Source organism: Sinocyclocheilus anshuiensis, unplaced genomic scaffold (genome assembly GCF_001515605.1).
Source record: "Sinocyclocheilus anshuiensis isolate Anshui unplaced genomic scaffold, SAMN03320099.WGS_v1.1 scaffold14, whole genome shotgun sequence".
Lineage (NCBI taxonomy): Eukaryota > Metazoa > Chordata > Actinopteri > Cypriniformes > Cyprinidae > Sinocyclocheilus > Sinocyclocheilus anshuiensis.
In genome coordinates this window covers 137,530-164,178 of record NW_015544139.1, presented here as the reverse complement: position 1 = coordinate 164,178, position 26,649 = coordinate 137,530, and the positions used below count along the sequence as shown (strand labels likewise).

The 26,649-nt window shown below is 39.0% G+C and overlaps 1 protein-coding gene across 1 annotated transcript in view; it reads right to left on the bottom strand.

Moving 5' to 3' along the window:
* Nucleotides 1–3,012: 3,012 nt before the first annotated feature.
* Nucleotides 3,013–26,649, bottom strand: part of LOC107695017 (GDNF family receptor alpha-4-like) — a 104,774-nt gene continuing 81,137 nt past the window's right edge. Inside the window, exons 2-8 of the mRNA XM_016494779.1 lie at nucleotides 22,080–22,358; nucleotides 21,706–21,783; nucleotides 16,790–17,135; nucleotides 15,657–15,766; nucleotides 12,712–12,846; nucleotides 6,628–6,800; nucleotides 3,013–3,429 (exon numbers count right to left, since the gene is read on the bottom strand). Of these exons, the coding sequence (XP_016350265.1) occupies nucleotides 3,295–3,429; nucleotides 6,628–6,800; nucleotides 12,712–12,846; nucleotides 15,657–15,766; nucleotides 16,790–17,135; nucleotides 21,706–21,783; nucleotides 22,080–22,358 (1,256 nt within the window). The 3' untranslated portion in view covers nucleotides 3,013–3,294. The remainder of the gene's footprint in view (nucleotides 3,430–6,627; nucleotides 6,801–12,711; nucleotides 12,847–15,656; nucleotides 15,767–16,789; nucleotides 17,136–21,705; nucleotides 21,784–22,079; nucleotides 22,359–26,649) is intronic.

The following is a 26,649-nucleotide window of genomic DNA, read 5'->3' as shown; positions in this document are numbered from 1 at the left end:
TACACACACACACACACACACACACACAGTGGAGATCAAAATTAGAGAACAATCTATAAATACTTGATTTTTTTTCTGAAATATTGTTAATCTTCACTCAGAATTTGAAGGAATATTAGCTGTGGCTATACCACTGTTATACTAACATGTTTGGCAAAATAACCAAGACATTTCAACAAAAACCTTTATTTTGTGGAAAACCACAGTGATCAAATTTAGAGAACAGTAACATTTTGGAGGGTTACAGCTGTCAGAAATTAGTAGGAAGTGTAGAGGCCCCTTCTTTGAATGACTTCAGCACATCTGCGGCTGCAGGACATAGTTTCTCACACTGCTGGTGTGATCTTGGCCCACTCTTCTTCCACTCTCTTCAATAGTTTGGTAATTGTAGTGGGTTTCTTAACCATAACGTTGTTGCCAAGTATTTTCCAGAAATTTCAGTTGGGTTTATATCAGGACTCTGGGCCGGCCATTTCATTATTCATTTTTAGTTTCAAAGAACTGCTTTACCCATTTTGCACTGTGATGGGGGCACTGTCTTACATGAAAATTGCAGTCTGATTGGGAGATGCTTGCAGGGAAGGTACCACATGTTGCTGAAGGAGATTCTGATAAACATTTGCATTAACCTGTCGTGTAGCTGTATAAGAGACCCAACTCCTGCTGCACAAAACATCCCCCAAAAAATGACACTTCCTCCTCCGCCTTTCACTGACTTCTTTATGCACTCGGGGTTCAGTCTTTCCCCAGTTTGATGCAGAACATAATGTTTCGCATCTGACCCAAATAAATTAAACTCGCTTTCATCACTAAAGTAAACTTTGGACCAGGCGGTCATGGCCTAATGGTTAGAGAGTCGGACTTGTAACCTAAAGGTTGTGGGTTCGAGTCTCGGTACTAGCAGGGATTGTAGGTGGGGGAAGTGAATGACCAGTGCTCTCTTCTATCCTCAATACCATGACTGAGGTGAGACCCTTGAGCAAGGCACCGAACCTCTGCTCCAGGTATGTGTGCACTTGGATGGGTTAAATGCAGGGCACAAATTCCGAGTATGGGACACCATACTTGGTTACACGTCGCATCAATTTTCTCCTCCCTCCACACAATATGCTCCTCAACAAAAGTGAGCCTAGCCTTTTGATTCTTTTTGCTGATGAGAGGCTTGGTCACTGCAGAGTGCGCTTTCAGTCCGACTTCTTTTAAACGTGCCGAGACAGATCCTTACCCCGTTCATCGCTGAACTGGCAAGCAATTCCAGCTGCAGTGTTGAACCGATTCCCCATTGAGAGTCTCTGCATTATCCTGTCTTTTCGTGCATTTGTCTTACATGGACGACCAGCATTTTTGGGGGAGCTTAATGAATGTGTAATTGTAAAGCTGCAATATTCTCAACAGAAAAAAAGAAACTCATAAATATGACAGAAGAAAAAATATATATATATATTTTCAGCTTCGTTAACAGCGAGTGCCTGGGTGTCCACGTCCATGTTGTCCTCCTCCCGAGTCAAGATATCCTTCAGATTTCCTTTGAGTATGTCTTGCGGCAGTATTACAACACTGTTACATGTGGGTGTTTTATTTTGTTGAGGGTTCAGTCTGAAGGGCAGTGTAGATGTGTGTGCTGGCCCAGACTATGCGCATAGGTGAAGATGCAAAGACTGTGCTCCAGATAAATGAGGGTTAGTTCACTCCCTCAGTTACTCATTACCCTCTCAGCTTGAACTGATCGGCAGGCCCACACACAATCTGCACCCCCAGAACTTGAAGATTCCTGCAGAATTACAACAGATGTCATTCATGAAGCCCCTCTATTACCTATTGCCACTGTTGGCTAATTTGGTAACATTTGGTAAAGCTTTTAGCTATTTTTAAGAAATAAATATTCCAATATCCCAGTATTTATCCCAAATCAAACATGTATGACTTTCTTCTGCGGGGCAAACAAAACTGCATATAAATATTGGAGAATCTTCTCACAGCTATTTTCCATATAACTATTTTCAAATATAATTTTAGCATATTTTAATCAATTGCTCAGGTTTTTCCCCAAAAATCAATGCAGATTTTTGCTGGATCATAACAAACATATGATCTTCACTTTATGTACATATTTGGACACACAAGCATTATTCTGTACATCCGTATCTGGCAGGTTTATTTTTCAGGAAATAACAAGTAAAATCCACAATTTCCACCCATTTGAGAGAAATGCCTTGCCCCGTTTTGTGATGCAGGTCGCTGATTGGTCAGTAGTCTCTAGAGGTTGTTGGGGTCAACGCATTTACTTTTCACTCACCTTGTTTGTCATCACAGGACAATTGAGAATGAAAAAGCAACACAACTGCAGATGGCGAGTGCTCATACGATGGGGTCGCAGAAAACTGCCGTCAGTCACTGGAGAGAATCAATGGACCCTCGTTGTGCTCGTTTTGATTGGCCGAGACAAACAGTGAGTAAGGAGATGAGATAAAGCTGCTTGAATTCACATAAACAGGAAGTGTTTCATTTAACAGGGTTTGTGCTTCTTTTTCCATTTGCGATAAGCAGTCTGATGCAGTATTTCAGACACCCATATTCACAGGTGAAGTATACAAGAACTGCTCAGTGATCATGGCATTCATCAAGATACTTTAACTCTTCTGCTCTTCATATCCTGCCATTTTCTTAGCAAATGTGCACTCCACTCCAAGACTGCTGGGAGAAACAGCCTGTGGGATGTACATTTAAACAATACAGCCACATTACAAAAATAAAGGCAGTCTCTGTAACCCACTGAAGCTCATGAAAGAGCTCGGTTTCCTTTCTCTTACCACTTGTTCATGTGCTTCTTCAAGCAAACATCACAAAACACACTTCTATCTGGGTGAATATACAGCACACATACCAACACAGTCCATTCGGAAGAGCTGGGTAAAAATAGATATTAAATTATGGATGATAAACAGGTAGAAATTTATTTATTTATTTTTTTTTTTGGTGTGAAATTTGTAGCGTAGGCAAGGCCACCCGTTGACTACCTTTCAGGCACTCGCTTTGAAGAGAGGGGGTTTTATTTTACATGGGCACCATCTTCAGTTCAAATTAAGAGAGAGAGACACAATTATTTAAATTTTGTGAACCCCCAGACAATGAATAACTATGTTGCTTTGAGGAATGGAGCAGGGTTTCATACATTTAGAGATTTTGGTAGTTCTTGCGTCCTCTCCGAATGAGTTATTGTGATGCGACAAGTCGAAAATCATGACCACACGCACGCTGTCCCAGTTCTGTGGTGCTTTGATTGGTTGCTTGATTTTAAAGTTGGAGAGCCAGCAGCAGGAAGGGGAGGAGCCACATTACCATGGCCAGGTGGGCTGCTGCAGGACTGGCGTCATAGGGATCAGGGGACGGGAGCGTGGAATCCCCCCACAGTCTGTCTCTCTCATTCATCTACAGAACAAAAAGAGCAGGTGAGAGCTTTAGATACATGATATGCTGCCTTCTTTACTTTATTTCGTATTTTACCGTTTTATCATCTCATCATTTCCTTTCTGTGGTTGGTTCTATCTTTTACAGGTATCGAATCACAGACAGATACAGCACTAGATGGATGCATCTCTAATGGACCAGTGGTGGCTCGGTTCTGAAGCGTAAATGATAAAACAAGCAGCCATAAAAGTGTGTATAGTTACAAATACATGAACAGACTTCTCAACTTTTAAAAGGAAGGTAAAGATGCTTCCCATGTCTTTTGATAAAAGTCTCACCAAGGCTGCATTTAATAGATTAAAAAACGTACTCGGTTACTAACGTAACCTCGGTTCCCCCTGCACGAACCAATGGCCGTGCAGTTTCACTGCGTGAATGAAATAGGCTTCAATTCAGGAGAAAAAAGGCTTTTTCCCATATGCGTCTTAAGCAAGACGCAGTACGAGTGAAGTATCGAAAGGGAACATTTGTATGTTTAGTATGTGAGATATCATGTGAAATATCATTACAATTTAAAATAACTGATATCTATATCTTTTAAAATGTAATTTATTCCTATGAAGGCAACGCTGAATTTCCAGCATCATTACTCCAGTCTTCAGTGTCACACGATCCTTCAGAAATCATTCTAATATGCTGATTTTTATTCCAAGATTTTTTTCAGGATTCTTTGATCAGAATCAGAAAGAGCTTTATTGCCAAGTATGTTTGCACATACAAGGAATTTGTTATAGTGTCACAAGCTGAATAGAAGATGAATAGAAAGTTCAAAAGAATATCATTTATATGAAAGAGAAATCTTTTGTAACATTAAAAATGTCTTTACTTGCACTTTGCAGGGGGGAAGAAATATTTATTTTAGAAAATAATCATACTGATCCCAATAGGCCCGTTTCACATGACGTCACGCAACTTCCGTTCTGACGCGAAGCAGGGTATTCTTACTTCCGCCAGCATAGGAAGCGCTATAGCTACCAGCATTGAGTTCACCCAAACGCTTGTACAACTGACACAAATACGATTAGAGGATGACTGCTGCTGTCTATTCTCGTCCTCGTTCAGGTAGAGGCGTCTGGCATCTCAGAAGCAGGGTATTCTTACTTCCGCCAGCATAGTAAGCGCTATCGCTACCAGCATGGAGTTCACTCAAACGCTTGTACAACTGCCACAAATACGATTAGAGGATGACTGCTGCGGTCTATTCTCGTCCTCGTTCAGGTAGAGGCGTCTGGCATCTCAAACAAACTTACCGAATACTGATCGGTGAGATTTGTCGCTTGAAGTCGAGGGAGGAGTTGAAAACGGAGCACTGCAGTCACTGATTCCCGCGACTCTCGCGCACTGTTTGCTGTCTTTATTGCAGTTAGATGAAGTTGGTTAGATATATTTCTCAAATAAACAAACGTTTTAGACATTTACATGTGGTAACAGAAAGCCTTTTCATTCAGTAATTTATGTCCTGCTTAATACAGCGCCTGTATGTACAAGAATAGTTCAACATTGTCAAAAGCTTGTACTATTTAAATATCAATAAACTAGGGTCTATAATTTTCAGTTTTATTAATGTAATTCAGAAATAAATATTAAATATATTAAAATATATTAAGTTTATATCAAAACCTTTTACAGTTAAAAACAGATGCCAGCATTTGTGCAAATAAATATAAAACGCAGGTCATAGCTGTTTTTTAAAGGTCACATTGCATATAGCCTATAATGAAAATAAAATACGATCGATCATATTAATCAATAATAATTCAAAAAGTAAAAACATGGTATACATGTAGTTAAAGCGAAATTGAATGGAGGAATTTAAGTAATTGTAGAAGTCCAAAGTTCTGTAGAACTACGCGGCTGTCCTTTTTGTATTGTTTCAATATTAAGCCATATTCTTGAACTGGATAATGAGTTTCTTTTCAGACCACTTGCCTTTATGGATGTGAAACTTGCCATGTAGTAAAACGATTTAATATAAAAAATATTACTTGTGTCCATGTCATTTCCCCATAGTAAATAAAAACAAAATCACGTTGTTTGTCTTTTTATTGCCCAACTATAAGGGGAATTTAATTTACACAGTGTACTCACAAATTATCCAAGGAATGACATAAACCAAAATAACAAGTGAAAAGGTTTCAAGTATGTATTTTGTGTGAACACATAATCGTTGTCATACAAATCTGAAAGCAAGCAGTTGCGGCAAGCAAGCCACCCATCTAAAGCAGATGCAGAAAAACGTTCGCAAAAGAACCCGACTGTAAGTACATTAACATTATTAGTCTTAACTCTTAAATAATGCCTTTCATATTTCAAGTTTTTCCTACATTTTCCCGAGACGTCTCTGGTGTAAAGGTATAATGGAAGTACAGATACACTGCTTTGCGGGAAAGCGGAAGTTAGCTGACGTCACTGTGAAAAGGCCTATAGTGTAGGTTATGTGACATGTAATGAAAGAGAAAAGAATGTGTGCCTGAATATAAATACAGGTTTAGTTGAGAGAACGATTGACTTCTGATTGAAACCAATTGAGAACCACGGCATTAGAAAATAACAAAACAAAAAGCCAGTCTACAGTAAGGTGGTTTGCTGCTCTTAGCTGGTCTTCCAGTCTGGTCCAGACCATCTGACAAATCCCCAAACCCCTCTAAAACCACAAAACCAGACTAAAGTGGTAAGCTTGGTTAGGCAGGGAAACAGACAACAGTAATCATGTCGGCTGGTTTCTTTCAGCAGGGAGACTATAACACGCATCTATGGCTTTGTTCTGATAGACATGAAAAGCATATCTGACTCCAATCCATTTAGCTGTTTGCACTCTGAACAGCAAAAAAAAAAAAAAATCCACTTTTTACAAAACCAAACCATATCCATATGTGATTTGAAATCCAATTAAAATAGCTTTTTTTTTTTTTTTTCAAATGTGTTACAGTCTGGACAGTCAGAATGGATTTTAAGTGATTTTTGGGACACTATGTATGCAGTGTCCTACACAATGCAAATCTATGTTCGCTCACAAGAAAGCACTGACGTGAATGAATAGGGAACGTGAATGATCGGTTTTGACTGGTTTGAAATCTAGCAGGAACACAGCGAGTTAGATTTTCAAAAGGTCCTAGAACGCATACTGGCACTCAAACCGACTGGGATAAAGACCTGTACCTGTGTGGGCATCTGTGGACGCAGGATGTTCTGCTCGGTCTCCATGCCAGAACCAATGGTGGTAGTGGTGGTCTCAGTGCTGGTAACTAAGATCTGCTTGGTGTTGGAGCCCGGAGCTTGGTTTGTCGCAGATTTCAGATCTGTGTCATTCCCAAAAGCCAGGATGGCATTCTCTGTTTGAAAGGAGGGGAGAGAGTCAGATTCACAGCCCTGCCTTTTGCAGATGAACACATCTGGAAGGCAGTCATGTCTCAGTTAGCGTTCTCTTTCAGACATGTCTCTCTTTCAAAATGGGTTTGGATTTCGTCAACATGTTTTCTTACAATAACAATAACAAAACACACTCAGGGGAACCAGAGAGGCCTGGCTTACAGTATATAGAAGTTATCCAGCTTAAATGTTGACAGAACAGCATTCAGGATCATAAACTCCATCATCTGATTCATGCTCTAAATATAGTTTGTTTCTATAGTAGAATATACATCCCTATATTACCAATCGGCTAATCCTGCCCTCCAGAAATATAAAAAAAACACTTGTATTTCTTAACAGCTTGGCATTCGTCCTTATTTCTTTGCCCATGTCTTCCATTTTCTTTCTTATCTTTCATTTTCGTTCAGTGTGTTTTCCCTTGGGAAAGATTGAATGCATAAAATGGAGTGTGTACTTGAGTGTGCCTCTGTGCATGTGGGTTTGAAAGAAGTTTGATTACCTCCTGTATCTTGATGTTTAAAACAAATCTTACTTATACTAAAACATCTGTGTGTATTTATTTTGAATTATTCTTTACAGTCCACCTGTGTACTGGCAAAATTACCTCCAATATTAAAACTAAATACAGATTTCCAATCATACTCTACTTCATTTTCCCCTTTTTATTGGCAATATGTAGACTTATAGTGACAGGCCATATGAATGATAATAATCTGAACTGATTAATTTCCATTTGTCTAGTAGGCCACTTGTCTGAAATTACCATGGCGTGAAAGTCGCCTCAATTAAGACACGGCTGTGAGGACGCCACTGGATATGACTCCATATCAGAGTCTGATATTCTTTTCTGGTGCTGAGGAAAATGTTTTGTGGGGAAAAAAAGAAGATTAGATTTATGAATGGTGAACAGTGGCGTGGTTGAGTGATTTTTCTTTCTTAATTGAAACACTAATTGCTTAATCTTTGTGATCTTACAGGGAAGATGAAGCTAGAGAGAGAGTGACTTCCACAGAATACTTTACTGTACAATGTAATAGTGCTTTTTTAATATCATTAGTACAGTGTTATAAATATTTATAATGGATATTGCAGCTCTGTACCATGAGCATCTTCTCTGTTCAGTGAAGATGAACAGCATTTTTTAGCATTTTAGCATTATTTATATACTATTATATTATTTCTTAATATTTTGAATTAGCTTTATTTTTATATTTTGAGATTATTATAGTTTGTTTTGTAATTTTACGTGCTTTTGTCCTTTTTATTATATATTTTTTAATATTTCTATTTAGCCTTTTTTTTTCAGTTTTAGTCATTTTAGTACTTCAATTTAAAGGAATAATTCACCCAAAAATGAAAATTCTGGCATTAATTACTCAAGACTTACGGGTTCGGAACGACAAGAGGGTGAGTAATTAATGAGAGAATTTTCATTTTTGAATGAACTAATGTTATCCCTTTAATCTTATATTAGATCAGATGCCATGACAACATTTCTAATTTTCATTTAAATAATTTTCATCTGATGTTTGCATTTTAATTTCAGCTTTAACAAAACAATTTTAATATTTTAGTTTTAGTTAACAATAACAACGCTGTCTCCAGTGAAGCAGTACAAAATTGACAATACAAAAATTAAACAAAGCCAATAATATTGAAAAATGTATAAGGACTGTGCGGAAACCTTTATGCAAATTAATTTTAATTAGTATGTTCTTGTTATTTCCTTTTGTTTCTTTTTTTTTGTCCATGTCTGATAAATGATGTCCTACAGGCTCTTTAACCTGAAAACTTCTTGAACATCAATTGAAAGAAGATGAATTTACTTTCAGCGCATATCACTGCTCTGTACATACAAGACTGTATAACTACATCCTTCATGTATTTTGAAAGGCAGGGCAGGTTTATAGAAAAGCGTTAAGTTTACTGAAAGGAATATAATTTCTGTCAGTTAGTCTTCACCCCAGCCCACCTAAAGCCCTCATTATCTGACATTCATATCATAACTCTCCTAACAGATCATAATCATGGGAGTGTTAGCAGTGGAGTAATATGAAGGAGTGTGAATGGTGTGAAGTTGATTAGTCTCTGAATGTTTAGCAAAACACCATGCATTGATACTAACTGAAGCTGCCCACTAGTAGCGTTGCTGAATGACTAGGAAACAAACCAATATAGTGGCTACATTCACACAGGAGCAGAATACATGCTAAGTAGATCCCTGTTCATACACCGTTCATGACAGCTGCATTTTATATCCACAGTGAATTCATTAAAGTATACAATTAAATTATGAGAATGAGTTTGGTTGATACTGTATGTGAAACAGATCCAGAGTTGACAACTATTGCTAGACATCTAGCATTACAATGCTAGCACTCTTGGAATGGCATTTAAAGGACTGGAACTGAAAGATGCGATATAAAATCTTGATATTTATTATACCTCCATTCCATTCTTGTCTAATTTTGTACATACAGGACGATCTGAGAGTCACATATGTTAGTAAATGCAATGATCAATTTCAAACAACGAGTGTGTGGTCTATGTAGAGACGCAGTGTCATTCATTCACTATCACAGCTGAAAGGATATGTGTGGATGTTATGATAAGAGAGGGAGACGGGGAGAAACGGGGAAGCGAAGACAATGATTATAAAGATATTTCATCTGTGATTTGGAACGTTTGAATCCAGTATACTCTCTGTTTGTCTCACACTCTCTTTCATGGATGAAAGACAGAATGAAATAGTGGACTTCTAAGTAATCGAGGTGTAAATGGCAGCAGCTAACAGTGGGGAGTAGAAGTGGTGATTCCTCTCTGACCCCCGCAGGACTTTAGAAGCAACTTACCCTTTGATAAGCTCCGCCTCCCGTCGCTCACTCAGGATGTCTTTGTCCGTGGATGCTCAGATTTGGACGGAATGGTTTTTGAGCCATGTGACCAATTTCTCAGAAACATTATTTCATGACAGCATTGACTGGCTGATTTATTCATAATCCCTTCACTAGTGACTATCCTGAGCTGTGGCTTAGGCTAAAAACATAGTAAAAAATAAGTGCCTTTCACTATAAAAAAGTGCTATTTACCTTAATTTTAACGCAAGGCTGGGTGCAGCCATTTGTAACATAAATGCGCAAAGCTTCAGGTCTCAGCAGCTTCCAGTTATTTTAGCTGTACTTAGTCCGTTACGCTGCTTGATATTGCAAACTGGTATTTGTTATTATATTATTTATTATCCTAATCATGAAGACACTGGTTTGTAATGCAAATAGTTTATACTGTTTAATAAACTTTGATTTTCTTCTAATTTTATTAAAATATTATTGGAGTATTCTTTGTTTTTTATTCCTTTTTTAACTACAATTTATTAATTATTATAACATGGATAATTTTGAATGACTGTTAATGGAGATTTTTGTGTCCAGTTGTTGTAGTTACAGCATCTAGCAGCGAGGGCTAACAGAGACGTTCTTAACAGAGATGTTTTTCTTACATGTGCTGAAATTAAATGTAAAATTGTTAAACATTTTTTATCTGACGTTGGACTTTAAGGAAATATTCCTTGAGAAACTGTTCATTTACGCAGTAAACATGATTAAATACTGCAGACTGCTTCAGAATTTAAGTATACGCAAACATGAGCACAAAACTCTTCCTAATGTTTTTGTCACTATGGTACTATGAATGTTTTAGTTACTTTCACTTGAATCAATTCATAAATGAATAAACATGATATTATTAGCATTTTACACACACACTTAGCAGTTACTGCTTACTCACCACGCAGAGACAGGAAATGAGCCGTCACTCTTCCTCCACATTTCTCATCAAAACACTCATCACTCATTCTAGACCGCATTGAGAACACTCTTACAAAACATAAACTTCACGTGTTTACTACATTTGTGAATCACTGAATCACTTCCATCTAATTCCAGTTCTGCTAGCTGTTGGCCCACTGACTTCAGCTCTTTTTTTTCGCAGTCCGACTGAATGAAGAAATTCTTGTAATACTTGTCCAGTATTTCATGGTCGTCCCAGTGGTACGCTGATGGTTTGGGGGCTGGCGTAGCCAGCAAAACTAGTTCAGTAACAGCTGAGGTGAGGACTAGCCTCAATGGACTCACTTTCAAAAAGCTCTTTCAGCTGTTTCCCTCCATCCTGTGCTACTTCTGTCCTGTTTGCTACTCTCCGGCTGTCTCCGCTCCATTAGTTTTACTGCAGGGAGCCAAATTACGCTCAATTACCAAGACACCAGAGGCTGCGCTTAGGCTTGAATCAGCACACATACACACCGACCCAGCACTCCGGACTACCCCAAGACCCTCAGATAGAATAGAGAAGGGATGGTGGAAACTGGACGCTGCAGTTTTGTAAATGCCGGAAATACCCTTGAGGAGCACGATCACACTGAAGCGCTTCTGGATCAGAGCTAGAGCTAATCTCCAAGATCTCAGTGGTCAAATGCAGCACCACCCCACCTGTGAAACGGATGTGTTTACATGGTTTGTTTGTTATTAGTGGCTCAGAGATGCAGCGGGGCATGAGCAGAGCACACCGCTGAAGATATCCTGTACTCCTGATGACTGTTAATGCCTCATTACCGACAGGCATTGAAACTTCATAACGTTACATCAAGAGAGTTTTCTCTCAGCGCTGCTGAATGCACAATAATAATGCTGACTGTGAAGAACAGGGATGCAGATACGTCTCTCTGCTGACTCTTGTGTTGCATCACCTCTATTTTCTATCAGTTGGAGTATATGAGTGTGGAACAGTCCCTGCATCCATATATGCACCCTTCTCCACACATGTAAAAGGTGAATTGGCTGTATTGATGATACAGTAGGTGTACGAAACCCAGATGACGTCCTGCTTCTGCTGGGATTCAAAAGCAAGGAAACAATGGACACTTTGCTTTCCCATGAGGCCATATTTTACTGTATTTGGCCCAAGTGTTCAGTGGACGTGAAGACGCAAGTGTGTGTAGAACTTCTGAATACCCGATGAGACACACTTATAGTTATGTAAAAATTCAAGTGAAGTTTTGCAAAGCTTTTAAACATTTTGATTTTCAATACTTTGCACATTAAATAAACTTTGAAAGATCTGGTCTAGTCTAACAGATGACACAATTTAGGGATTGTGGTGTTTCTAATTAAGTGCTTAAAAAGCAGTTGCAAAAGGTTTACAAAAAACACATACCATATTTTTCAGAAAATAAGTTGCACCCGACTATAAGTCACACATAAAACAAACATATATTATAGCATTATAAGCATTTATTATAAACACCAAGCCTAAACATTTATTTAAAATGTAAACTGAAACTACCAGTGTGTGGGAAATGCACTACACTCTTAAAAATAAAGGTTCTTCATTGGCATCTCTGGTTTCATAGGAACCTTTAACATCAATGGAACCTTTCAATTAGACAAAATGTTATTTTTCTTTCTTTTATTTTTTACTACTAGGAAAAAATGTTCTTCAGATTATTAAAAATTTCTGCACTAAGAAATAAAAGTCTTTTAAAACCTTTCCAGAACAGTTTTCTATGTCAGACCTGGGACAGTCTCCATACTGTAAGTGTAGGTTTTGGGACAGGCCCAGTATTGTTTTTACAGTTGTTGTTAGTGTGTGTCATGGGTCAAAGAACATCCAGGTCAAAGGACAATGCCAAGGTAGTGGATGTGTGGAAATGCTACTTCACAAACTACTTTTGCCAGGAAATGATGAAACAGGCTATGTGCCACTGCATGTTGTTTCTGTGCCTCCCTCTCACTTCCCCCTCCAAGGACAAAAGGGAATCTCCAGCAATGATCGTAATGTTTATTTGTGATATAGGACAGAGGAGAGGTTTTTACTCACTCAAGCAATTGTTGTCATGGAAATGGCCAAGGAAGTAGTTGCACTGATCTCGGAAATTCCCACTAGTCGCACAAGAGCACCATGCTCCCACATTGGATGTAGAGTTATCTAGGTAGTTTGGAGTGATAATGCTACCTACAGGGAGAGAGAAAGAGAGAGTGAGACAGAAATAACACAGAACAGAACATCAGTTGCAAAACAGAAAGCCAAATGCAGTTTAAGTCTACCAGTATCCCAAAATGCAGCATCCATCTGTCATATCCGAGTCCTACATTATGAGAAATATTTTCTCGCTACTTGTGACCAACACTCTTCCACCTTCCATCAGCACAAAGACACTTTCACCTTTTTGAAGTTAAAATGTTTGTTGCATTTTAACGCAATCACATTGTGGTATTCTATAAGCCCTCGGCTAAAACGGATATGAAAAGCTCTGTCAATCTTTATCTTGTGTGTGGGTTACATAAGTGGGCTGGAACATTGATTGCAGTGGATATAGGTCCGTAGCTCTTAGAGCTCTGTCTTTGTTCAGCAGGGGAGGAAAATGACAGTGCTTTTCCATTGTGTGAGTGAATGAGTGTTGAAGGCGTCAGTTGAAAGCGGGAAAAGTGGAGGTGCTGCACTCTAGAACTCTATAGTCTGATAGGGACCCGTTTAAATACATTGTTTTTTTTTTTGTCCCAGAACACAAAAGCGCAACATCTTCACAACCGCTCTTGGAAAATACTGCCGTAATGACTAACAGTCAGGGCAGAGTGCTTGGTCTCTCTTTGTCTTCGCTATCTCTGTCTTGCCGTCTCTGACTTGTACATTTGTTAATGTCATAAACTCTTCTGTAGTTCTCTTTAACAGCAGATCTCATTCACAATTCCATCAAACATTTGTCATTATTGACGTCAGTCATGAAGCGTCTGCCCCACGTCCTTACACACCTTATTGAATAATATGTGAAAAAGATTTGAACGCTACAGTGCAGGGGAAGACTTTCAGGGTGCTGTCACAAATGTTTTTGGCCGAGTCCATTTGTAATCTGAGTTCAGTTTGTTTCCGGTACCATCATCAAAAGTGAGCATCTAACGGATGACATAAAATTTGCATCACTGCACGTTCCTGGTCACATTTATTATAGTGAAATGTGTCTTATAGCTGCTTGTCTCCAAATAAATTGCCTTCGAAAAGCAGCCCACATTGTTTATACTGCATCTTTTGCAATACCTCCAACAGACAAATGCTGTGAAGTACTAAAACAAAAGTTTTAGTAGAAGCTGGAATCTGTTCACCCAGAATCATTGCTTGTTTATAGTGATAATTAGCTGCCGCTTGTAGTTATGATGGTACTTAAGTTAATGACACAAATTTACTGCAGAGATCAGACCCAAAAGTACTTGGGTTCGTACAGAGCCGCAGAACCAAATAACAGTTTAAAGCAGCGGTGTCCAAACCTGCTCCTGAAGGGCCAGGGGCCTGCAGAGTTTAGATCCAAACCTAAATAAACACACCTGAACCAGCTAATCAAGATATTCTGGACCTCTACTAGAAACATGGGGTGTGTTCCATTTCGCTTTTTGACAAATTTCTACTTCTACTTTGTCAAGTGGAGGAGGAAGTTTATATGGACAGACCAGGGTTTGAAATTAACTTTTTCACTCACCAGCCAATTTGGCTACTAAATTTTTAAGTTACCGGCCATTCATAATTTCTTCTAGCCAAAAAAATTGAACAAATAAATTACGAAAAAAAGGCCAGAGGTAAGCTAACAACTTGCGGCTGTCCACACTGGATGCGACAAAGTGACCATTGCAAATAATTTGTACTTTGTCAAACAGTAGGCCTACGTCATAAATAGAACGAGGCATCAGTTTACTGTCGGGGATTTGTCGTGCTGTGCTGCGCCACATCCAGTGTAGGCCGCATCACCGATTATAATGGGTTCTATAGTATTTTGTCGCATCTGGTGTAGACACGGTGCGAGTCTTCAGGCATTTTTTGTCTTTTCGCTATTGCTTCAATGCAAAGGAACCCAGTGCGCCCGCCACGCCATTATTTGTTGCGTAGTGATGGGTACAGGGCTGGACTGGGGTTAAAATTCGACCCTGGACAAATCCAGCCTACCCGGCCCTCAAGGTCCCTTGTGAATGTTTTGCTGTGTTATAGGGCCTTCAATTGGAGCCCGCAAATAATCAGAATGCATTTTTTTATTACCCGACCCACCCGATCCGCGGATATAACCGCCATCCGCGCATCACTACCACAAAGCAACACGACTGTGACGTCACAGCAGATGGTGTTTAATTTATCCCCACCCCTCACAACTCGAATGTATGATATACTGTATATGAATTATTTTGAGATTTAATCGTAAAATACTTGCTTCCTAGGACATTCCAGTTTAACCCACTGCAAGGGTTCCGCCAGTAGTGGGCACTTGAGAAATATAAACAATGACATCCATCCGAGTCAGCAAGATGGAGGGAAGTTAGCAAGGGAAGGACATAAAAAAAGTGAAGTGAAATGCTGTATTTCACTATGAGACAGGTGTGTTGGAGCCAATTGGAGCTAAACTCTGCAAGACATTGGCCTTCCAGGAGCAGAAATGGGCACCCCTGACTTAAAAACTTAGATAATTTAGACCCCACTGACTGTCATCGTATTGACAAAAACAACTGAAGCATTCTTGAAAATATCTTCTTTTGTGTTCTGCAGAAGTCATACATGTTTGTAATGAGGATTGTAATTGTAGTATATGCATCACATGCATTGTTGATAAAGTCTAATATAAACCCCCAAAAGCTTGTGTCACGGTGGTCTTCTCTTCTTAGAATTCTACCTGTCGGTGGATAAGATTGTAATGCCAAGCCCGATAAGATTGTAATGGCCATAATTCTAATCTACCTGACTGGTGTATGTGATAAGCCAGGGTGGACTACGTTGCCCAGAGTTCTCACCTATCAGGCCGGTGTACGCAACAAGGCAGGCTCCGTAATTTTCTTGCTGGCAGCCGCTGGCAGTAAGCTCGGAGGGTTGGCAGTCGTGCTGGAACTGAGCCCAGCGAGACCTGAGGGAACCACAACAGCACATCCATCATCCAGCCAGTCAGCAAACCCTCAGAAAAATGCATTCCCACAAACACTTTCCTCTGTGCTACCTTGCATTATGTGTGTAGAAGGGGCTACATACTCTGTTCTGTTTTGTCTTCGTCTGTTCTGTTTAGAAAGCTTTACACCAACACACTCTACTCCATTCTCAGTCATTTTCTCTTTTTTTCAATCCCCCCCTACATATACTCTGCACAGTCCTGATCCATTCGTTTTGCTCTCATTTTAATCAGAGACATCACTGCATTTCAGAATTCTGGAGAACTGCCAGATACTCAGCAGACGGAAACTCAGCCGACAGCGACCATTTACATGCAGGACACATTCTGCCAGTCCTCTGGTGACCAATCAATCATGTAACCAGGTCAGTCTCAGAGGAATTACGCACATTCCCTTTTGATTTCTTATGCTAACTGGGTGTTGTGGCCGTAAGTGATCTCCTCTTGTGTAATGTGTTGTGTCAGCAGACTGTTTGCTTGCCGTGTGTAAGCGTGATGGTTGATCGATGGCAGAGACCGATGAAGGCCTTTGGGTTTGTGATGTGAAAAGTGGGAGGCTCAAACATGACCACTCAAACTCTGCTCTACTGAGATCCTTGCAGAGTTACTGTAGCTCTACAGACTCATAGTGGGACTCAATGTGTTCAATGGATCTGTCTCTCTGTTTGTTAGTAATGAACAGATAAAGTAACAGGGAGAGTAAATACTTCCTATACTTTTATGCTTATGATGTACAGTCTACTATCAATATAAGCTTGATTTTTTTTCACCAGCTTTGAAGCACTGGTGAGTTATGACTGAAGTGAATCTCATGTGAGTTTACATTATTTTAAACATATAATAATTACATTTTTTTTTAGAAAGGAACAAAATGACTTTGTGCACCTTTATATATTGCTCCCTACAGAGCACAGAGCTTCAATCTTCAGGCCCTTCAAAAGAGCTTGATTGTATTTATAGCAGTCGTTTTCACACAATACCCACTTGCACACATAGTCTGCCTCACAAACTCGAAGTTGTGCCAGGCAATTGGGTTTTTCCCTTTCTTCATACGAGCACGCAGGCACAATGGTCTGGCGCCGTCGTTCTGCGCATGCCGTTTCGGAGCACGGACAGAAGAGCAGCTCGTGCGTGTAGTCAGGCGGCACACGGTCAAAGAACTTCCTCAGTGCTTTGCTGCAGCGTGCTCTGTTGCAGGGCCCGGCTCGCACTGATGGGGCGATGCACGCCGACACATACTCCGTGCGTAGTTTCTGACACGTCTCATCGACATTACAAGCCTTAGCAGCATCCAAACAACGGTTCACTGTTGTCATGCCCACCTCAGACTCTGAAAGGAAGGAGAGAGAGAAGCAGGCTTGTGATTTCAGGGTGTAAAGAGATTAGCGTGTTAGTTACACTTGCCTACTTTGGAGTACAAACAAAAAGGTAGTTGGAGTGGCTGCAGTCGCTGTCCAGTGCTGAAACAGACGCCTGTATTCAAGATATCACAGAATACCAAACCACAACTGCCAAATGTGTTATTATTTACCAAGCAACATAACATTCTTTGTACCCGAAGCCAAAATAATGCAATGCACCAACCCCATCTCATAAGAAAATGTAACTATTTTGCGAGATCTATCTCTTCTATCTCTTTCTATCTCTATTTCTTCTTTATTTCCATTCTTCCCTCCTTCCTCCCATGCTTCTTTCCTTCCTTTATTTGTTTCCTTCTATCCTTTCCTGCTTTCTTACTTTATTTGCTTGATTCTTTCCTTTGCTTCATTTTCTTCGCTGCCTTCCTTTCTTTCTTAATTTCCAACTTTCTTGTTTCTTCCTTCTATTCCTCCCCTTTCTTTACTTTCTATCCTTCCATCTCTCCTCCTGTGCTTCTTTTCGTTCACTACTGCTTCTTTCTTTGCTTCCTTCCTTGGCTTTCTTTGCCTCAGTCCTTTGCTGCCTTTCTTTTTATTTCACTTTCTCCCTTTGTTTTCCTGTTTATTTGCTTCCTTCATTTTTTTCTTACTTGCTTCCTTTCTTTTTGACTTTATTCTTTCTCAAATTTATTTTCCCCTTCTTTTCCATTTCCTAAACCTATAGCCAACAATGGGGCATAAGCAAATTGTCCCTCCCTTCCTTTCTTTCTTGCTTTCTTTGCTTCATTACTTAGCTTCTTTTCTTCGTTTCCTTTTTCCCTGTCTTTCTTTGCTTCCTTCCTTGTTTTCTTTTCTTCTTTCTTTTCCCCCTCTATTCCATTTCCTTAACTTAACCATCAATGGGGCATAAGCAGATTGTTTGAAAACATACAAATGAGATTGTATTAATTAGCCACTAATTTGTTTAAAATGCAAAATGGTTACAAATCGCCATGAGAGTGTATTAAATCACTTACAAAAGCCTTCCAATTTAATAACTAATGTCGTCTTTTATATTGCCTAATCAATAGGCCAAGGGAAGATATACATTTTGTCCCAGACTCTGTGAATTTTCGCAACGGCCTTGTCCAGCTGTCAGAGCGGCATGTGTTTTGGAGGTGTGCTCTTGCTCATTGTTCTAATGAGGGTTGAGGTTCATACAGAACGTCTCTTTCTCTCATGTCCTAACGAAGGTTTGAGTTGGTCTGCTCTAAGAGGATGTGAGTCTGGGTGGCCTCAGTGTGCTGCTAATGAGTAGAGCATGAGTGAGAATGAAAGTTGAATGAGTCTGGTTTTTATCACAGAGCAGGTCCCAGCTGAGACTGGCTGCTGCTGTTGCTGCTTCATTTTTCATATCGGACTAATGTGGGCCGCAGAGAGCCTGCCAGCATTTCACTGCCATAGAGCTCGCTTTCTCTCTCTCTCTCTCTCTCTCTCTCTCTCTCTCTCTCTCTCTCTCTCTTCCCCCATGAGCCGTGGACTTTTTTAACCACTGCCCTCTTCACTGTCATCTTTTTCTTCTTCTTGACCTCTATATCAACATGTCCTATTTATCTTTTCCATCAATCCATCCATTGTTCTTTGCTTAATTTCTTCAGTTTGTTTTCTTCTTCCTTCTGTTTCCTTTTTCTTTTCTTCCTTAATATATTCTTTCTTTACTTTCTTTCCCCTTCATTTCTTTATTTCTCCTTAGTTCCCTTTTTCTTCCCTTATTTCTTATTTCCCTTCTTTCTTTTCACCTTTTTAATTAAATCTTTCCATCCCTCATCCTTCCCTTCCTTCCTTACTTCTATGGCTTATTTGCTTTTTCTTCCCTCTTTCCTTCCTTCCTTCATTCTTTTATTTCTTACTTTACTTTCTATTGTTTCCTTCCTTAATTTGCTTGCTTCCTTTTCTTCATTCCTTTTTTCCACTAATTTCTTTTCCCCTTATTTATTTCCGTCCATCTGTCCCTCTGATCATGCTTTGTTGTTTCCTTCCTTCCTTTGCTTTCTTTTTTCCCTTCTTTGCTTCCTTTCTTTGCTTGCTTGCTTCCTTCCTTCGCTTCCCTTCCACCTTCCTTCCTTCCTTCGCTTGTCCTTCCTTTGTTCCTTTTTTCCTTGTTTCCTTCCTGTCCTTGTTTCCTTCCTGTCTGTGAATGTTTTTTTCCTTTCTTGTTCTTCTTTCCTTTCTTCTTTCCTCCTCTTTTTCACTGATAAAATGATTTTGTGGTGAAGTAAATACTACGGAAAAACAAAGTGTAATTTCTACATTAAATAATTTAATTCAGGCAAGAATTTAAAAAAGAGATTAAATTCTATATTAGTACTCAATTTAAGCATGTAGAAATGAAAGTTTGAACTTATAAGTATATTTTACTTGGAATTGTTTGTTATGTTTACAAGGATTCTTTAAGTAAATATCAGAGTTATGATCCCATTGTTCCCATCATGCACTCGGGCATGAATAATTAATTCACTGTTTTCTAGTTCTATTTACACTGTTTTATGGTTGCTTTTGTTGTTAGGTTTAGTAACTTGCTGTTTTGTGACATTTAGAGTTAATTTTCTACTCAAAATAACCCATTCATACTCAAACACTATATCCACTGATTGTTACCGTCACTGTGTATTGTGTACCAAGTCTTAAGGACTCTGTTCATTTCATTAATAACTATATTGAGTAAACACATTATCTTAAAAAGGATAACAAGCCATCTACTTGCTTACTTACTGTGCTACATTGTTTGAAAAAGTTTACAAACCATGACTGAGTGAAATGTACTTGAGTATTGCAGAGTAAACTTAAAATAATTAAGTAGAAATTACTCATCAAACTCTTACTATCTACGTTAAATTTACGTATTTCCTTCGCTAATTTTACATAACTTAGTTAAGTAGATTCTACTTAATTCCATACTTAAATTTTACTTTAAAAAATATGTGTGCAAAAACTTGCAAAAGAAAAATTAAGTAAATTTTACTTTTTTTTTTTCAGTGTTCTACATCTTACTTTCATTCTTCTGTTCCTTCTTCCATGCTTGTTTCTATTAATTTCATTATTTTTCTTTGCTGTCTTTCTATTGTTCATTCATTCTCTTTCTTTCTTTCTTTCTTTCTTTCTTTCTTTCTGCTCAAAATCTGTTTCAGCAAGATTACTTTCTCATACATCATTAAGGGATTTTGCAAGCTTGTGATCAATACTCAGCCAATATTCTGGACCCTGGTGCTCATTATATTGCTGTATACAGAGATTCTAGATGTAAGTACATCTAACAAGTTTGTTAGGACCAATCAAACTATTATTACAGGCCTTAGACTTCACACATATACACTTACACTCATGAATATATTTCTAAAATGAAATATGTACTGTATCTTTCAATGAAAATCTGTATTTTTCAAGGTTAATATACTGTAATTTATCCAGTAAAATACATTGAAAGCCTTATGCCATATGAATGAACAAACACACAGAGAAAAAAGAACAAAAGTACCTGTTTGGATAAGTGCGCCTTTTAATTTGAGTCTGTAATACTGACAGAATAGCCTGTTACAAGGTAATGTTAAGAATATATTTATCAATTATATAATGTATATATTTAATATAATATATAAGAAATTTTATAATTAATTTAACACATTTTTCCCAGTTTCTTTGTCTTTTTACTATTATTATTTCTATGTGTATCTCTCCCCCTTCTCTCTACCCTCCCCTTTCTAATTTTGACACTTTTGTTTGATCTTTGTTGTCTCTACCGAGCCAGCTTGTTAAACGCTGGCAGTGTTTGAGAGTAGAGAGCAGCCATCATTAAAAGTCACGCTTGAATGACCGACATTACTTTCATTACTTTGAGGAAATCATTCTCTGTCCTATCCCCAAGAGTTTAAATGTTATTTTATGTGCATCTGCTTGGACACAAGTGTGTCTATGAGTCTGTGTGTGCACAAGAGAGATGATGAGTAAATGGATCATTATGTGCTGCCCTCGGGGTCCATAAAATTCAGCTCATGCCTTAAGCACCCCATAAACTAAGGCTGACAAACTGACAGTTTTAGTCTTGTGGCTCCTCCAAAAATAAGTTTCTAAACTTGGTACAGTGCTATTTTGAGTGAATGTAATGAGATGGGAGAGAGATGAGAAAGTGATGAGCGAAAAGCCTTGATTAGAAAATGAAATTCTGAGATAAATCATCTGACTGTTTAGTCTTTGTTAGGTCCGTCTGAGAGTCTTTGGCCCACAACGAAATGTTTGTTCTGCTCCTGACAGGCCCCTGATGCATGCCTCATTTTGTAGGAAATGCAGTTTATCATCAACGGTGCAGATGAACCCAACTATGTTATATCCAAGTACATTAAACAAAGCGCTCATGTTTTGTTGTTGTAAGCTATTAAGCTCTGCCCTGTTAATAACTCTTCACTGCTAATGCTTGGCATAGAAGTGACAAAACACATCGTGATCAGTTCCAAATATCAATTCCAACACCATAGTACATAATCGGCATAGTGTGTCTGTGCAAATCACTGACCTGGGAGGCCAGGCGAACATAATCAAAGCCCCGCTCGACAGGCTCATAGGGGTAATTCTCCACCAGGCTCAGCCCTGTAAACGCACACACAAACAGGGTTTTTTGTGGCTATGGTAACAGAGTAATTATTATTATTTTTTTGTATGTATCAGTGAATTAATGAGAGTGTCACAGGTAAAAGTTCAGTTTGCAGTAATGCTTCTATAATTCTAAGCTGGTTAGCATATTAAAACGCATCGTCTAATTAGCATCTATTGAAGTGGTTTCCGGGGACTGCGTGGGTGTGGGTATTAGAACTTGTAATTGCATCATTGTGCGAGCGAGTGCTTCATATGTGACAAAGAAAAATTATGAATATGAATTTGCTTACCGTGCAGCACGGACTGCTTGAGGCTCCAGTAGATGCTAAGACAGTTTTTCTCTCTCTTCATACCCCGTTTGCACTGGCATCGGTGCAGGGGGCTGGACAGCAGGGCCGTCACTGCGTTCTCACAGTGGTTGCGTGCACCTGGTCCCAGCTTCACGCTTCCGCCGCCTGCGACACACTGCCGCAGCGTTCTCAAGCGTGGGCTGCACGCCTCGTCGCTGGAGCATGAATCCCCCGCAGTCAGACAGTCCCACCGGCCCCCGGACACCAGCCGTGACACCCCTGCACAGATCGTTTACAGAACATACAGATCTGTCAGTACACTTTACAACGTTAGTTGCATGTATGCATTGAAGAGTTCACCCGAAAATAAAATTTCTTTACTACTTCTCTCTCAAATTGTTCCAACCCTGTCTGAGTGTTTTTCTTCTGCTGAACACAAAAGATATTTTGAAGAATGTTGGTAACCAAATAGTAGACAGTAGTTGTTGACTTCAGCAGTATGGAAGCCAACAACTAATGGCTACCATCAAGTGGTGGGTTACCAACATTCTTCAAAATATCTTCTTTTTGTGTCCAATAGAAGAAAGAAACTCAGACAGGTTTGGAACAAGTGGAGGGTAAGTAAATGACAACAGAATTTTCACTTTTGGGTGAACTATTCCTTTAACTGACATTATTATAGAGTTTTCTTAAATGCTTGATTCTGATTGGTCAGTCGCAACATTCTGAGGTCTGTTATTCCTTGATTATGACTGTCGTCATTAGTAATGCTCCTTCTTGTTTCAGTTTGCTAACACAACTGGTTCCATCTTTTGTCTTACTTATGGACTGCATTGAAAATCAGTATTAATAGAACTGTAATACTGTTGTAGTGTTCATCTTTTTGCCAGGATGACTGTTTTGTACATTGTAGTGGATAACGGGTTTATTCTGCGATAACAACTGGCTGGTTTTACATGATCCCTTACTCAACTAACAATAAGCATTACATTTGTTACAGTATTTATTAATATTGGTTAACAACTGTTCATTGTTAATTCATGTTAGCTCAAGTCTATTTAATATTGATGCTTTTGATTGTATTTGTAAGTTAGTAAATTAACATTACGATTATTAAATGCTAAATAAGTATTTTTGTTGTTAGTTCATGTAAACAAATGTAAAGTGTTACTGATCTACCATTTATAATAAACTGCATAACATCCAACATTTATTTGTTGTAAACAAAAAGTAATATTAGGACTTCTGCATGTGGGTGACTAAAGGAATCATTTAAATGGCTTAACATATGTCAACCCCATCCACTTTCCCAGCTTTTTCACGGTCACTTGTTTTCAGGGCGTCAGCGAGCAGCAATGTGTGGAGGAATGAATGACAAACAACCTGAGCACCAGAGTTGTTCATCAATGTACAATGCTTGAACTACCACATAGAGCTCGTAGTGTTTGATATATGCAGTAAATATTTTCTATCGCTGTTTACATAATTAAATCTTAAATATCATGATCTCAGCACTGTTTAAATGAGCTGAATGCAATAATGGTCTCAGCTTCAAATGGCCGACCCATGGACTGCCCACTGTCTGTGCTCTGACCATCTGATGCACACAAAACTGGCAAGCATATGACAAGTTTGGGTTTTTCCAAGCCAGTTTATGATTGAACCTGTGACGGGAGCTGCTGATACAGTTCTCAGCCGTCTTTGAGTCTGTTCTGTGTACATTCATAACTATCTGGTTTGGTTCAGCTACCAAATTGGACAGAAGGAAACTGCAATGGACTGTCAGGACTGCTGAGAAGATTATTGGTGCTCCACTGCCCACCCTCCAAGACCTGTACATCTCTAGAGTGAAGAAACGGGCAGGAGAAATCACTTCAGACCACACACACGCCACTTCCTCTTTGAACCGTTGCTACAGAGAACTGGACACTAGAACATCCGAGCACAAGTTTTTTTCCTCAAGCCATCTACCTCATGAACAATTAAAACTGCCTCATGGGTCTCCCCACAGTGCAATATAAGGACAATATGTCAATTCAATCAAATATTTATTCAGCTTCATGTATGCTCTATACCTGTACATCCTTGTGAAAAGATGTACAATTAAACATACTTTAAAACGAGTAACTATTCTGGAAATAATATACTTTAAATGAAAATACTTAAGTGCCAACTGAATGTAATGTTTTCAGACACATAATTTCAATTAAATGAAAATGTATTATAGTTTAAATCGAGGGAAGCCAGCCCTGCTCCTGGAGAGCTATGTCCTGCAGGGTTCAGCTCCAACACCAATCAAACACTCCTGAACCCGCTAATCAAGATGTTCAGGGTCACTTGAAAATTACAGGCAGGTGCGTTGAAACAAATTTGAAACTGAAGTCTGCAGGAAGCAGAAGGTAGCTCTCCAGGAGCAGGGTTGGCTTTCCTTGATTTAAATTTATATTGAATGCAATTAGGTGATCTTTAGACCCACTTAAGTAGTACATATTTATATGTAAATTCATAATTTCGTATATTGTCTTTGAAACACGGTTAACGTGTATACCGAATGAACTGACATTTGTGGTAAACTGAAATATACTTCAATGCCATTTCTATTGAAACTTGTATCATGTATTAAATCTATTTGTAAATGTACATCTGTAATGAAGTTGCAAATTAGTCCTTTTCTCCAAAATGTATTTATTTAAATGTAATAATAGAAAAACACTACACCTTAATAATAAAAATAATAATAAAAAACTACACTCTAGGGGTTCACTTCAACCCGCGGACTCAAAAAAACAACCCGCAGCAGCAGTATAAAAGTAGCCCAATTCCGCGGGAAAACCCCGGACTTGGCAACCCTATATGCAAGTTTGGTAGCGGTTACGAAACTCTGAGAAAAGGGCGGGCTGCTTTACAGCAGCAAAAAATTTACTTGTACAGATATGCATTGTAATTAGGACAGTGATATATTTATGACCGTGAATTCCACTCTTTTAACTGTAGGGGGCCCAAAGTATAAATATTCAAAACTACATACAGTTGCTTTAAAGTGCACTTACCTGTTATGTGTTAAGAAGCATATTCATGAAAGTGCACCCTCCATAAGTAAACTTAAGTGAGGTTTATTTCATTAATATTATATTATCTGCAGGTACAATTGTTGTTGTTGTTTTTTCAAAGATGCTTTAAAGATTTGAAGTACATTAAAAATGCACATTCTACAATTGGGCACACAGTTTTTTTGTATACGTTAGTCTTTTTCTTCTGTCATATTCTGTATTGTTATTTATTCTCTATTTACTTTGTTTTTCTAATAGTTTTCCTGTTTCTGTCATCAAGAGACAAGATGAGGCAAGAAGAGAAGAGTTTTGACAAGATGTGAGGAGAGAAGACAGGACGAGATGAGACGTAACGAGATGTGACGAGACAAGAAAAGACAGTGGAAGAGAAGAGAAAAGACAAGATGAGACGATCTGTGCGGGAACCTTGCACATCACCTAAGATAAATTCCTAAATGAAGCGAAGTGTGTCGCCACAATAACTAATCTCATTGTGCCTAAAAAGACACTAATCCAGTGTGCAAGATGAAACTGCTCAATGGATTATGTGATAATCAGATTATTTCTTCATGAAATATTGTACGGGAATGGTTGAAGACCGACAAGCAGCCATTCTGAGAACCTTGCCGCAGTACAGTTGCTACATCAAAGCAGCGGTGCCCAAAGCAATTATGGGAAATCATCTAGTTTGTCACTCACATTGGTTCCAATACTTTACACCTCCCATCAGTGTGCTAAAATTAAACACCCACACACTTCAACAGAAGAATAGCTACATGGACACACAGAGATAAAAGACAAATGCTGCCGTAGAGATGGGGTGAGAGGCATTAACATCTGGTAATTAAGTTGATTAACTACAACAATAAAGGGTCTATATATGTGTGAGAGAGAGAGAGGGAGTCTCTCTGCTAGAGGTTGAGAGGACGACCAGCGCTCTTAGATCTTGCACCCTTGGGTAAGAAACTCACACAGCACTTGCACAACTTCCTCACAATTAGACCTGCATAGAGACCTTGTCGGCACAGAGATGTGCTAATGGTGCATGCGAGCGGGTGTGTGTGTGAGAGAGAGAAAACGAGCGCTGATACAGATCTACAATCCTGATACAATCTACAATCCAGTGAACCTCTGTGTCTCTCAGCATTTACCATGCAGCGTACTCCCTTAATCCTAATACACTGATAGTGTGCTTACCTCTGTCACACAGTCTCCCCGTTCTATTGTGTGCCGTCCTTTATGTCCTCAGTGTCCATAGGCAATTCTAGACCCCATTTAGGAGGGTTTCAGCCACACTGGTTTTAATCTAGCCCCCTTTAAAATCTGTCATTATGTGATTCCTCTTCTGCTTGCTCAAAGCAGTGGCTGCTGTAAGCTATTTTAGGGTATTGTGCTCTAAATCCCTCACCAAAAGAACTTTAAAGTTCATTATCTTTTGCTCTAGTAAGTGGCAGTCCCTAGAACCATGTGACCAGGGGCGTAAATTTTGTCTAACAGTTGGGGGGGGGGGCAAAAAAACA